This window comes from Musca autumnalis, unplaced genomic scaffold (genome assembly GCF_047663935.1).
Source record: "Musca autumnalis isolate F117 unplaced genomic scaffold, ASM4766393v1 scaffold_2, whole genome shotgun sequence".
Taxonomy (NCBI): Eukaryota; Metazoa; Arthropoda; class Insecta; order Diptera; family Muscidae; genus Musca; species Musca autumnalis.
This window is the reverse complement of record NW_027411755.1, coordinates 71,994,493-72,009,690: the sequence shown is the minus strand read 5'-3', so window position 1 is coordinate 72,009,690 and position 15,198 is coordinate 71,994,493. Positions and strand designations below refer to the sequence as shown.

Genomic DNA, 15,198 nt, shown 5'->3' with positions numbered 1-15,198 from the left:
TTTTTTACCACTAGGAACACTAAATACCAAAATTAATGGAAATTGTGCCGGAAACATCTATTAAAAAACTTCAAAATATCTTAAATTGGGCGGTACCGTTATATTAGCCCTCATTACATTTTTTGGAGATTTTTTTTTGGCCAGTAGGAAAAATAAGGGCAAAATAATATCCAAATTGAACCAAAAGCATCTATAAAACGGTACCGTTATTTGGGAGCTATTTCAAAACGTGGACCTATCTAAACACACAGCAAAAATGTTCAATGCCAAAGATGCTATTCAGTCAAGGGCGCCAGTGTTTTGGCTTGTAATGTTTTCAGTAAATCATTTTAGGAATGACATCTTTTCCAACCCTTTGACATGGCATCTTAACCCATTCCCTAGGATAGTATGTCACAGAACCTTCTGCATGTACATGTTCGCCTGTCTGTAATATTTTGTCCAAGTTTAAGTTCGAAGATAGGCCATATCGGTTCACACCTTCCAGTTTGAGTATGGACTAAATGGGTATACTCCTTCGTATATTTGGAAAAAGTAAAGAATAACATCTCGTCTCGGATCTCTTTAAAATTTTTTGTAACAAGGTCTTCTTGCGTGCCCTGTTACGACAGCGAATTTTTATAGCCTACACCACCCTGTGGTATGGGTATTCTGTGTTAGTGCATTTGTATGTAACATGCCTAAGGAAAAGAGATAGATCCATAGTTCCTTCTAGGAATATGCATAGAATCACTTTCTGAGTCGATTTATGCATGTCCATCCGTTCGCAACGTACAGGTCGCATTTATTTTTCGATTTGGCTGAAAATTGGGGAAGATTATTTTTTTAGCCTAATGAAGAACGCTATTGCTTTTGGTGAAAATCGGTTCAGATTTGGATATAGCTCCAGATGACATTTGGAATGTGTGATGGAATTAGGTCTATAGATAAATGTGCCAAATTATATCGAAATCGGTTCAGATTTGGATATAGCTCCCATATATATTTTCGGCCGATTTGAGGTATTTGATGCACCAAATACGCTGTATCTGTCTAATTTTGATGACATTTGGAATGTGTGATGGAATTAGGTCTATAGATAAATAAATGTGCTAAATTATATCGAAATCGGTTCAGATTTGGATATAGCTCCCATATAAATTTTCGGCCGATTTGAGGTATTTGATGCACCAAATACGCTGTATCTGTCCAATATTGATGACATTTGGAATGTGTGATGGAATTAGGTCTATAGATAAATGTGCTAAATTATATCGAAATCGGTTCAGATTCGGATATAGCTCCCATATATATATTTTCGTCCGATTTGAAGTATTTGATGCACCAAACACGCTGTATCTGTCCAATTTTGATGAAATTTGGAATGTGTTACGGAATTAGGTCCATAGATAAATGTGCCAAATTATATCAAAATCGGTTCAGATTTGGATGTAGCTCCCATATACATTTTCGGCCGATTTGAGGTATTTGCTATGTATGCCTACTTTTGATGAAATTTGGAATATGTGACGGTGTTTGGTCTAGAAATATATGTGCCAAATTATATCGTAATCTGTTCACATTTGGATTTAGCTCCCATATATATTTTACCTGTTCACAGTGGTGTAGGGTATAGACGGCCCCGCCCGACTTTGATCCTTTCCTTACTGGTTTTTTCTGGGGCAATTCTATACTTCCTGAGAGAACGGTCCAAGGGCTCAAAAAAGCCTGTATGCGGCCCTAGTTACAACGGTACAATTTTTTTCGGGGACAAATCCCTACTTCCAGAAAAATTGGCCCAAAAACCACAAAGACATCAAAAGTATTATGTTTATTTATTTTCTTTAGTTCCGAGACTGAGAGTAGACACAGCCGACTGATACTTGTTTGAAAAAATTTTGATTCATGTTTGTTTTCAATTGAAGAAAATTTTGTTACAAAAGGTCAATGGCCTGTTTTTTAAGACGATTCGAATTAAAATTCGTTCGAACCATGTTAGAACCATCGCACAGTGGATCCACTTGTATGCAGAAGATGGCCAAAAATATTTAGTGTGTAAAAATGAAGCCAATGAGCCGGTTACAGCTTTGTGCTGCTGCAAAGAGTGTTTTAAGAAACCACGAGCGTAACATTCTCCCCCCTTTCCCCTCTGCAGGGGGTTTACGGTAAGAATTGTTTTATGCTGTTAATACAAAATGACATGAACAAAGGTCCCGATTATCTTATGATGCAAAAATAGGCTTGGGGAAACAAAACAATCTCCAAAACAACATAAAATCCAACCAATTTAGCGGATTAAAAAAAATCGAAATTTTTGTCTGGAAATTGGTAAAATTTTTAATATAGATCTTATAGCGTTCTTCCTGGAAGGCACGTACCGCCAACGTAAGACAAATTTGGAAGAAGATTTCTTCATCTTGCCACTGGTGTCAATTATGTTAATGTACTTGGTCAGATAACAGAGTTATACGCTAATATATCCATAGAAACCTTATTCTAGGGCAGCTTTAGTCAGCGGCCCACCATTTATAGTCTGGCACTAGATGGCAGCTGATTTTAATACTGAATAATCTTAAACCCATGGACTACTTTCGAAAATTATTCCCGAGGTGGGCACTGGTGCGCATCATGACTAAAACCTTAGGTCAAATTTAAATATATGATCGAATTGGCATTACAAAACACACTAAGAAAATAAGCAGCTAACTAGAATTCCACAACACGCTAAAACACTATTTTTTAATGAAAATTAAGCTATTACCAATCCACTATAATATTTTGCTATACGTAGTAGTTTCGCGATATTTTGAATACATTTACTTGCACTTAAAAAAAAGTAATACTCACAACAAAAAATATTAGTCAAATGTTCCGACTTTTGAAGCAATTCTTAAGAAGATCGCGTTCGAATGAAACAAAACTAATATATTTTTAAAAAGGTCCATGTCATAACTGTCAGAATTGCCAGATGTTGTACCAAAATTTTGACATTCATTTTTCTATTTTTGGCCAATGGGTGGATCCACTGTGCATCGGTATAAATCTACATAGGGTCTGGAGGTGGAAAAAAAGGGTCAGGTCTGTGTACATTTTTTGACTTATTTTGTGGTGATACAATCAATAATTTCCTCTAGTGTTAGGTCTGATTTCCGTAGGCAGTGTGGCCGTATTCTGTGTTGTGCTGCGTATTGGTGCGGCTATTTGGACATCCCAGCAAAATAAATTGGAAGTAGTGCAATGTGGACTAGTTCTTTCACGGCATGTTTAGATGCAGTTCAAACGGAGTCGTGAAAAGGGCACTCCATTCCTCACATTTTAACTGCATTCGGATGCAATCCAAAGAATTACATCCACTTGTTACATTTTAACAACATCCGGATGCAGTTCAACGGAGTCGTGAAAAAGGCACTCCAACTCCTCACAACTTAACAGCATCCGGATGCAGTCCAAACGGAGTCGTGAAAAAGGTACTCCGTTCCCTACATTTTATTAGCAGTTGTTAGAGATCCCTACAAGTACATAAATCAGATTGTACATTTCTACAGGCAGCGGCATACATTTTCCAAAAAGAGATAAGCGTGTTAAGATTTCCAAAAATTTGTTAATAAAACATATTCAGTTTGCGAACATTTTTTCGTTAAGAAAATTTCCCAATGGAGTGCTGTTGGAGTATATGTCGAAATCTTTACTGGTGATGGGAAGACAATATCACATCCATTTAGCAGATGAAGCAAGAACAGTTCAGCTTGGATTAAATGGAGAGCGGAGGAAACACGCATGGTTGCGATTGAATTCAATGGAGAATTTTCATAATTTGTGTTAATGTAATAAAGTTCTTAATATTTTTGTTTTAAACAAATAATAAATGCATTTTATTTGTTCTGGATATTTTGTGCTTTGCTTTGGACTGCATCATATTCTACCCCCAAAGTATTGATGCGGCTATTTGGACATTGCTTGGCTTAGAAAGATACAATGTTTTGTTCAAAGCATTCCTTTATAAAAGAGAACTATAAGTTATAATTGGTCGTCGGATGAAGATGCAAATCCAATGGAATTCTTGCATGAATATAGAACTATTAGACCTTTTTTGGCACGTTTCTCGACATTTCTTTTCCACTTTAATTGGTGGTCCAGAAAGTACTGTGGTGGTGCTAAAGTACTCGGCTTGTAAAGATAGCTCAAGAGCGGTGGTTTGACTTTCCTCTTGTTCGTGAAAAGAAAAACAACCCTGTCTTTTATGGATTAACTATAGTTACAGAATCGCGCCACAGGTGAGATTTTAGAACCGAAAACCGAAAGGGACAAACAACAATAATATTATAAAGAGTATGAACCTATTTAAGAACCAATCAAAGAGGAAGTAGGACAATACACCAATAATTCATTCCTTGATCATCTTTATTTTTTTAGTGATTTTAAACCATATACTCGATTTGAATGGGTCAGAGGCCCAATTTAAACCGTAGCAAAATACGCTATATCTTTTTAAGTGCCATGCAAAATACATTCGACAGTTTTTGATTCTATATTTAAAGAATTTTGTAACTTTGAACAGAATGAACAAATGAATTAAGCTTAAGGAACAAAAATAATGTTGCCGATAAGATTTACTGGAAGAAATGCATAGTCTTTGATTTTTAAACATTAAAAAAGTTACAGAATCTAGCAACTATTATGGTGTGGTAAGAATATTTTGTCAAAACTTTGTAGATTTTCAATTATGCGCAAGGGTTTGCTATAAATTTCATTCATAATAACAATAATAAAATACTATTTTGATTTCACTACAACTGAAATTAGTTTAGCAGTTACATATTACTATAGTTGTTGTTGTTGAATACAATTCCCTAGAGTTTGTATAACTTATTTTGTTTTTAAAAATTACTAAAATTCTAAAACTAATAAAGTAATATAAATGTTTGGTGCTTGTTCTTCTTTGTTTTTGGGTTTATTATCAATAACTAATTGTTTTAATTTTATCAGCTACTAAATATTATTTATTATGTTGATAAATTTTAATATATATTCATTTGTAATAATAAATATGTTAATAGTTTTTCTTGTTGTTGTTGTTTTTTATTTAAATAGCAAATAGGTACATCAGTTTTGGTTTAGGTATTCATTTTTGGAAGATCTTTAGTTCGAAAGTGGAATTAGTAGAAAAAAAGAAAATGATAAGACAGTGGTTTTTGTAAAAAAGTGCACTTGCAAGTTAGATGATGCAGAAGTAGTATTAAGGCAAAATGTTTGATATAATGAACAAAAAATTAAATAATGTAAAAAATAAATAATAAGAACTATGAAAATGGTTAGATGATAAAGACTGCAATTGACTTTGATTGGATGCTTCTGATTGCTGCTGGCGGCTGGTACTGTTGTTTGGGGGGATTGCGGAGGTATTTCCTACTCACTGGTTTTCCCTTTGGCACAGCACAAGCAACATAATCACTATAGTTATACTCCCTCAGTTTGTTTAAACCTGAATCCTTCAAATGCACCCATTCTCGGAATCCGTTGAATCTAACCCGCTTAGACCACAAACCTGTAGAAAAATAGACAACACGATGCTGGGAAGCGATGATTGTTCGATTCAATAGAAATGATCGACGTCAGACTACAAAAATGTCGTTGGTTAGAAGTGTAAAGAATGGATAAAACTTCAAAGTACTCTATTGGGGTTTGAGTTTTAAAAAAATATATTGCAAGGAATCGGAACTTAACTGGGCCAAGCATTTTTAAAAATTAGATCTTAATCTAGATGGGAAAAATTATCTATAAAAAAATATCTAAAACTATTTTTAACACGACAGTTTTAGTTTTGTGTGTGTGTGGGCAGTAGTTTCATGTAGAGCATTAACAAAAATGGACGGTTTGGAAGAAATAATGAGTGGTCATGGTACTATGTTACGGAATGGAGAGATGTTCACTAGAGGCTAATAATAAAAAATTATGTTAAGGAAAACATTTGGAAAAATTAATAAAAAAAGGTCTTCACGGTACTTAAAGAAATCTCTCAACAGAAAATCATCAGGGCTATCAAGAATAAAAGTTCCTGGCGGAATTTGTTCCCTTTCCCAAATTTCACAATTTTTAATTTCCAAATTTATGTACAAAAAGGGAATATTTTTGTCGGTTCGGCGAGAATTTTCCATAATTAAGTGAGTCTAGCAGTTTTCAACGTTTTAAAACATTGATATTAGGTCTGTTCGATAACGCAAAAGTTTGTACAAACTTTTACTGATTTAAATATTTTGTGATGGACTATGCAATTCTTGGCAAAAAACATAAACAAACATTTGGTTACACTGTGCAACATTTTTAAGGCAATCTTGTGCAAACAATTCGGACTGAGGATTTTTTGAAAGTACAGACCCAAACAACAAAAAACCCTAGTTGGGTTTTGTTGTGTCAGATCCAGCTCGGATTTTATGGCCCCATCTAAACATGGTTAAATATTGAGTTTTTAAAGAAATTTGGGGCTATATCTCTGAAACCAATGTGAATCTGCTTCTGACCTCTGAAGCAAATTTGTAGATAAGGACAAGAATAAAATATTTGGAGAAATAATGGACTCGAAAAACTACATTTATTGCATCAAATTTCAAAATATATCTAAAAATTTCATAATTTGTATACATTTCGCACCATATCTCCAAAACTGTTAATTTTTTCTTAATATTTCTTTGAGAAAAATATTCGCTGTAATACAATACACAACTCTTCAGAATATGTCATTGTTGTAAAATGCCTCTATCACGTTGTTTTCACTATATTTTTCAACGACGATTTACTAAATATGTTAATAATGTAGTGAAATCCGAGATGCGAGAATAATCTGTTGGTGTGAACTGTGATTGAAGTAGGTGTTGTAAAAGATATGATACCAAATACCGCTGAAACAACATGAAATTAGCATTTTAGAGTTTCAGAATGTTCCGAAGAATTTCTGAGAACATTATTTGGATGATTTTTGCAAAAGGCTACTTGGTTCAACTCCTAATAATTTAGCTGATACTGACAGAATTTGGTGTGGTGTGTTCAACAGATAACTTCTACTAATTTAGGGCTACAATATTGCTGAAGACAGGAAGGCCAAATTCCTATTCGTTTCTGAGATAAAGGCCTGATAAATGCAAAAAAGTGTAGTTTAAGCCCGGTTTAGATGAGGCCATAAAATCCGAACTGGATCTGACAGGACAAAACCGAACTAGGGCTTTGTTTGCATTTTCAGTGTTACATAGCCTAACCTACTTTGTAGTTTGTGAAGACTATTTTTTTATTTTAAAGGTATCAAATCCCAGCAAAAGACGTCTCTGGAGAACACACAAGGTCTATTTTCCTTTTGTTGCTAATATTTATTTAATTTTCAGTGGAAAATGAAATAATTTTCGTTAACAACCTTCATTTGTTAAATTAAATCTTTTCCGCAAACGTCTTCTTTGTCAAATCAGCTGAGTTCTTGCAGGTGATTGCAAATCGTTGTTTGATAAGATTCTGCAAATTTTTAGCTTCGACAGAGTAAAATTCATTGATAGATGTTACTGAGAACTTGTTGAGTACTTGCAAGTACTTTTTACTTGCGAAGTTATCGAACAGACCTATTTTTTCACTTTTTTTCGTGCGGAAAATTCTGAAGGAATTATTATTCATGATTGCCCTGCATGTGAAATTATAAAACCATTTGTGTGTTATGTGTATAAAGTCAATATTAATTGTTTATTGTGTTTCTTTGTTTGGTTGTTTTAAATAATACATACATATATAATAACATTATTAAAGTATAATTTGATTTGTAATCGTTATTTTTAAAATACAAACATAAATCCGACATTACTACAAAAAATATGTATTTATGTAAAAATATTATTATTGCATTTTTATGTGTGTGTTTACGTTAATAAGTTTGTATAATTAAACAAGAGGTAGTATTAAAAAAATAATATCGCTAATTTAATAAATTCCCTTTTTTCTTATTTTTTTCTTTAAACTAATTAAGACAAAACCACATACGAAGTTTAACTTTAAATCAATATTCTAAAGGAAAATAAATCCAATTAGTTTTCACAAAAATACGATCACGATCTAGACAAAGAATAATAAAAGAATACAAGGCGCTTTAGAAGGAAAGAAGTGGAAATTTCAACTACGTTTTTTGTTAGTGTTTTGATTTATTGAGCTGAAGATGTTACTGCATTAGCCAACTCGTCATCTTTCGTAAGTCCCAGCTTTTTTCGTTCTTCTTCCTCTTTACGTTCATCTTCGATGGCTTTGCGATCCATAAACAATAGAGGGAACATACCCACTAAACAACCAACTGTAATACCAATAATACGACCCTGGAAATAAAACAACAAAAGATTTTTATTAATAAAAATATACATTTTTTTATGTTTACTTTTTAACTTACGTAGTTTGCGGCTCTACGACTAGATTTCATTTCCATTTGTATGGGTGTTAGATCTGGTGGTCTTAGACCCAATATTTCACAACCACGTTCCACATAGTAAGCTGAGCCAATACCTAAGACATCACTTATGGTATTACCCAAACCAGCAGCAGCCATGGTGGATATACACATAAAGGTACCGAATATATACTCAATGTAGTCACCCTGAAATTGAAGAAATGTAGAAAAAACATTAACGTTATGCATATTTAGTGTGTTCGGGGATACTTTTAATGCTAAACGTAGTAAATGAGCATGTAAAATGTTCTAGCAGAAATGTCATAACATTTGTATACCCTTAGCTTTTTTTTGTCGAGGGTACAACTGTACCTGATATTTTAAGTACGATGCTGGAGCCAAGATACGATTTACGGAAAGGGAACCTTTACTCAGACCATATTGGTCTATGAGCTGAATACTACAGTGATTCCGGTCATGTCTACTAAGAGAGGCTAGAGTAGCTTGGAAGATAGGGAAATTGACATGGGTGGTCTATACTTTACGCCTCTACACTTGACGCGAGCTTGGTTATCCAATATTTCTACCTTGACCGGAGTCCGTCCAATGTCTTTAAACATCTAGTAGTGACAGTATTAACGCCTTTTGGTAAGTCAGGAGCCGCAAACAATGTCCTATCGCACGTCTTGTTCTGCTTAAGTATTTGACTCTGCTCTGCTTTCCCATGATTGATGAAAGTGGGGTGCTGAAATTGGGCGGTCTGTTGATAGAGACAATTGTGAGATGGTCAGTCCCAAGAAAGGCATAATTTATTTCTAAAGAAGGTTATTTCTGTTTACAGATTCTGAGTAGGATGTTAATTCTACTGCTTTAACATTCCATTTTTAACTTCATCTGTGTTCTTTTTTCCAACATCAAAAAATATGATATCTTTATTGTTATTTTATTATGACAAATGTACATGGAAGCACTATGGCGTATACGTTGTGTTGGCTCATATACGCCACTTAGCCTCGCATGCCGATTTTTTTCAATTTATTAAAAATATTTGAATATTAACAATCAAATTTTATATTCATCTACGTGCTACAAGTAAGATTCTAAATAAATAAATTCGTTGATAATTGGTTTTTGTTTAATATAAAATTTTAATACCCAACATCATATATATTGGAACCTATTAATCTTTTCAATATTTTTAAAGCCTGTAAATATTTATTAAATCGCTACATTTACCAAAAACAATTTCAAAGGACATTACATATTTCTTCGGAGAACTTTTGTTTACACAACAATTTAATGAAGTAACAGACGCTATTCGTTCATTCTACAGATTTAATATTTATTTATTTCAAAACTCATACATGATACAAAGCCTCAATGGCCAAATAAACGTACACAGTCTTACATAAGTATTCGTACGCCCCATAAATCTCGGGTTTTAGAAAAAGTAATGATATTTATGAAATTCCAAGTACACAGGTTTATTTCGCCTCACTAATAAACAATATTTAATACAACAAAAGTATATTCCATAATATAAATAACGGTAAATTTTACAAAAACCAAAAAGTTACACTTACAAAAGTATACGTACGCCCCAAGGAAATATTATCGTACAATTTATGAAATTAGCAGCAAAATTTATATATTTTATTGTTTTGGCGAATGTGTCTGTATGTTCGAGATATATTTTAGAGAAAAACAAGTAAGAAAAGCGTTAAGTTCGGTCGGGCCGAACTTTTTATACCCTCCACCACAAATTTCAGCCATTTCGGTGGATTAATGTGCCCACAACCTTCAAAATACCGAAATTCGGAAGGTACCGTTCTATGGGGGCTATATGATGGCGTGGATCTATACCTACAAATTTCTGGGGGAAAGTTTTATACGCCTAAAGAAGACTAAATACCAAATTTCAGCCATCTCGGTGTGATAATGAGGCTAAAACATTCAAAATATCGAAAATCGGGAGATATTGTATTATAGGGGCTATATCAACACGTGGACCTATATAAACATTTTATAGTAGAAATGTTTCTTAGCCTCTGGAAACACAAAATACAAAGTTACAACCGATTATTTGGTCAAATGTGTCTAATACATTCAAAATATTTTAAAATGACGCGTACTTTATAAGGGGCCTTATGTGGGGGCTATACCAAAACGTGAACCTATATAACCCAACTTTGGTAGGAATGTTTTCTGGCCTCTGAAGACACAAAATACCAAATTGCAACCAATTCTGTGGTGAAATGGGTCTAATACATTCAAAATATATTAAAATGACGCGTACTTTATATGGGGCCTTATATGGGGGCTATACCAAAACGTGGACCTATATAACCCAACTTTGGTAGGAATATTTTTTGGCCTCTGGAGACACAAAATACCAAATTACAACCAATTCGGTGGTAAAATGGGCCAAATATCTTAAAAATTCCTTAAAACGACGACGCGTCACGCGTCATTTTGTATGGGGGCTATACGAAAGCGTGGACCTACATAGCCCGCTTTCAATACCAAAAGTCCTACGTAAATATAACATATTTTCCCAAAATTTCATCAACCTACGTCAATCCGTTCGGACGCTAGAGTGATTTCCACAGACGGACAGACGGACGGACATAGCTATATTGATGTAGAATTGCACGCTGATCAAGAATATATATACTTTGTGGGGTCTACAATGATTATTTCGAGTAGTTACAAACGTAGTGACAAACTTAATATACCCCCATCCTATGGTGGAGGGTATAAAAAAATAATTTTTGGGTGTTAAATGCCGTTATTTAATGCCAAACTTCTTGTATAGCTCGTTAAAGCGGACCCTTACTGATTTCTTTCCGTTTTAGGTATTTGAGTATACAAAAGCAACGATATTTGACAAACATATCGAATGAGCACCCTAGACATGGCCAGACACATGACTACTTCGTCGAAGATTAAATAAACAAGTAAGAGAAGCGTTAAGTTCGGCCAGGCCGAACTTTTTATACCGTCCACCAGAAATTTCAGCCATTTCGGTGGATTAATGTGACCACAACCTTCAAAAAACCGAAATTCGGAAGGTACCGTTCTATGGGGGCTATATGATGGCGTGGACCTATACCTACAAATTTCTGGGGGAAAGTTTAATAAGCCTAAAGAAGACTAAATACCAAATTTCAGCCATCTCGGTGTGATAATGAGGCTAAAACCTTCAAAATATCGAAAATCGGGAGATATCGTATTATGGGTGCTATATCAACACGTGGACCTATATAAACATTTTATGGTAGAAATGTTTATTGGCCTCTGGAAACACAAAAAAAAGTTACAACCGATTCTTTGGTCAAATGGGTCTGATACATTCAAAATATATTAAAATGACGCGTACTTTATAAGAGGCCTTATGTGGGGGCTATACCAAAACGTGGACCTATATAACCCAACTTTGGTAGGAATATTTTCTGGCCTCTGAAGACACAAAGTACCAAATTACAACCAATTCTGTTGTCAAATGGGTCTGATACATTCAAAATATATTAAAATGACGCGTACTTTATATGGGGCCTTATATGGGGGCTATACCAAAACGTGGACCTATATAACCCAACTTTGGTAGGAATGTTTTTTGGTCTCTGCACGCAGAAAAATTTATGTTAGAAATATGTTTGGATCCAAACAAATATATGTTTGGGACAGGTTGCAAACAAATATATGTTTGCAACATTTTGTAACATATCTCAATTTGATATGTTTGGGTAAAACATAGTTTTTATGTTAGAACATTTTTTTTATGGGTGGAGAGAGGATGTTTGTCAACGAGAGTAATAACAGTGCTCTCGCGGCTGTGGAATGCTGTTTTATAATAGAGTTGTGTGTATTGTATAATAGAAGACGTAGAAGCGAAGAAGGGGGCTTTGGTGGCATGTATGCGTCAAACTCGTGTGTTTCTTGTGCTGTTGTTGTTAACCAACATAGCGGGAGAAGAAGAAAAGAAGAAATGATATGAATTATATTTTTTTTTCTTTCTTCAGTGTTTTAGTTGCCTTTGTAGAGTCAAGACGGTAAAGTGAGTGAATAAATCAGTGTTTTTTGTTTTCTTAAATAAATTGTGCTTTTTAGTAAATTAAATGCCCAATACATTTTACAATAGGAAATTTTATTATTGAATCAATAAGGTGAATGGAAATATTTTATTGGACAAGGAAGAACTCGCATTTAATATTGGTAATTACATACAAACTTATGTATATTTGAAATATGGCATATCCATATTTATTTATTACATTACATAATCATTTGATTCTAGATGCCGATTCCCCGCTGATGATTTCAACTATGAGGACAATTTGTTTTATTTCACAACTAAGGAGAAGCGTTCAACTACGTTTCTATATATTTTTCCTTTTTAAAAGTGTGACTATTTACAAATTATTTCAATCAGTTTTTCTTTTAATAAAGTGTGTTATGTATTTCTTTGGAATTTTGTATGTACCTATGTGTTTGTTGTTCTTTTGCCTTTCAATAAAAAACCACAACATTTGTGTGTATACTATAGAGCAGCGACGACCGCAGAAATACAACCAAAACGAAGACATGTATGAACGTGTGAGTGAAAAAAGCAACAACCACATTATGTTTTTGTTTGTTTTCATTCATTTATACTGTACGTGAGAGAGAGAAGCAAATGCAAAAACAACTCAGTGGGCGCCCTCACTATACGATCTAAGCAAAGAAGCTCGTCCCTGCTATAGAGATAGCCAGTGAGTTCTTACTGAGAGCAAGTGAGCACACATTTTAAAGTGTTTTACATTGAATTTTACGCTCCCTTGCTCTCAGTAGGCGCCCACTGGTGCATGTGTTTGTTTTTTTGTGCCTTTTGGGTTTGTATTTTTTTGCACCCAAACATATAAAATGTTTGCACCCAAACATAAAATTGTTTCCACCCAAACATATCTTTGTTTGCACCCAAACATATATATCTTTGCACCCAAACATAAATATCTTTGCACCCAAACATATATATGTTTGCACCCAAACATATATTTGTTTCCACCCAAACATATATTTGTTTGCAGACCCAAACATATATTATGTTTGGGACTGTTGCAAACATATATATGTTTGCTGCAAAATATGTTTGGGACATATGTTAGAGAGGTCGTTTTTTTGCGTGTGGAGACACAAAATACCAAATTACAACCAATTTGGTGATAAAATGGGACAAATATCTTAAAAATTCCTTAAAACGACGACGCGTCACGTGTCATTTTGTATGGGGGCTATACGAAAGCGTGGACCTACATAGCCCGCTTTCAATACCAAAAGTCCTACGTGCATATAATATATTTTCCCAAAATTTCATCAACCTACGTCAATCCGTTCGGACGCTAGAGTGATTTCTACAGACGGACGGACATGGCAATATCGATGTAGAATTGTACGCTGATCAAGAATATATATACTTTGTGGGGTCTACAATGATTATTTCGAGTAGTACCCCCATCCTATGGTGGAGGGTATAATAAAAACGTGTAATAGTATTCACAATACGGTTCACTTTGTCAATATTGACGCCAATAGTGCCAGAATATACCTCAAGCCCATACAAAACTTGAGATAACAAAAGAGAATTCGCCAGCATTAACTTAATTCTGTAAGGAAGATATAAATTTGATCCATAAACTCTACGCAACATGTCCCAGACTCTCCCAGACAAAGCATCAATATGGCTTCCAAATGTAAGATCAAAATCTATAATTACACCCAAACACTTATGTTGCTGTACAAAGTCGATTTAAGTGCGATCCAAGAAGATGTCAATATTAGGCAAAAAATGGTTATTGTTGCCAAAAATAACGCCTTGGTCTTAGAAGGATTGACTTTTAAAGAATTCTTTGTCGCCCAACGAACAATATAATTTAGATTTGAATTTATATTACTTTCAAGAATATTGCAAAAATAAAAGTAGAGCAAAAAGCAGAATTCGTGTAACGAGGAAGGTCATTCACATATAGGATAAATAGAAAGGGGCCAAGTACAGATCCTTGCGGAACACCAGAGAACAAGGGTAGGCAACTAGACTGACAACAATTTAGGACAACAAACTGGCTCCTATCATACAAGTAGGAAAAAAATAGTTTTATAGAAGTTAAACTCATCTCTTAATTTTAATATAACTGAGTTATAATCAATAGAATTGAAGGCTTTGGACAAATCTAAGGATATAAGATCACTAACCATATCATCATTGACGACTTTACGAATGGAGTCCGTTAGTTGAAGCAATAAATGAGTAGTATTATGTCCCTTGCGAAAAGCAAATTGACACCAATTAATCCGACTTTCGCAAATCTGAAGCATTTGATTTTTAATGACATGCTCCATAATCTTGGATACAGCTGGCAAAATAGAAATTGGCCTCAAGTCATCAGATTCCCTAATAGACCGTGATTTTGGAATCGGCACCACGCGAGCTATCTTCCACGCAGCTGGGAAAACTGATGTAGTCAAAATAGAGTTTAAAAGATTCAGTATAAGACCTGAGACATATGAAAATACAAGGTTAATGAAGGATATAGGCATGCCATCAATACCGACAGATTTCGAGGTAACCTTATTCATTGCTTCACAAAGCTCTTCTTCATTAATACAGCGAAAAGAAAAAGACGAATAAACATCTAGGAAATCATCAAGATTAAAAAATAAATCATCAGATCCATCAGAAGCATTAGCAAAGAACTCATTGATAGTATTCACATCAATATTTATCGCATCATTGTTGTTTCCAACACAACCATGACTTCTTAGAACCTTCCAAAGCC

At 34.3% G+C, this 15,198-nt stretch overlaps 1 protein-coding gene across 2 annotated transcripts in view; it reads right to left on the bottom strand.

The window, feature by feature from the left end:
• Positions 1–7,668: 7,668 nt before the first annotated feature.
• Positions 7,669–15,198, bottom strand: part of LOC141394081 (transmembrane protein 65) — a 158,491-nt gene continuing 150,961 nt past the window's right edge. For both annotated transcript variants that reach the window (XM_073967918.1, XM_073967919.1), the window contains 2 exons: positions 8,390–8,593; positions 7,669–8,318 (listed from right to left, as the gene is read on the bottom strand). In XM_073967918.1, the coding sequence (XP_073824019.1) occupies positions 8,151–8,318; positions 8,390–8,593 (372 nt within the window). In that variant the 3' untranslated portion in view covers positions 7,669–8,150. The remainder of the gene's footprint in view (positions 8,319–8,389; positions 8,594–15,198) is intronic.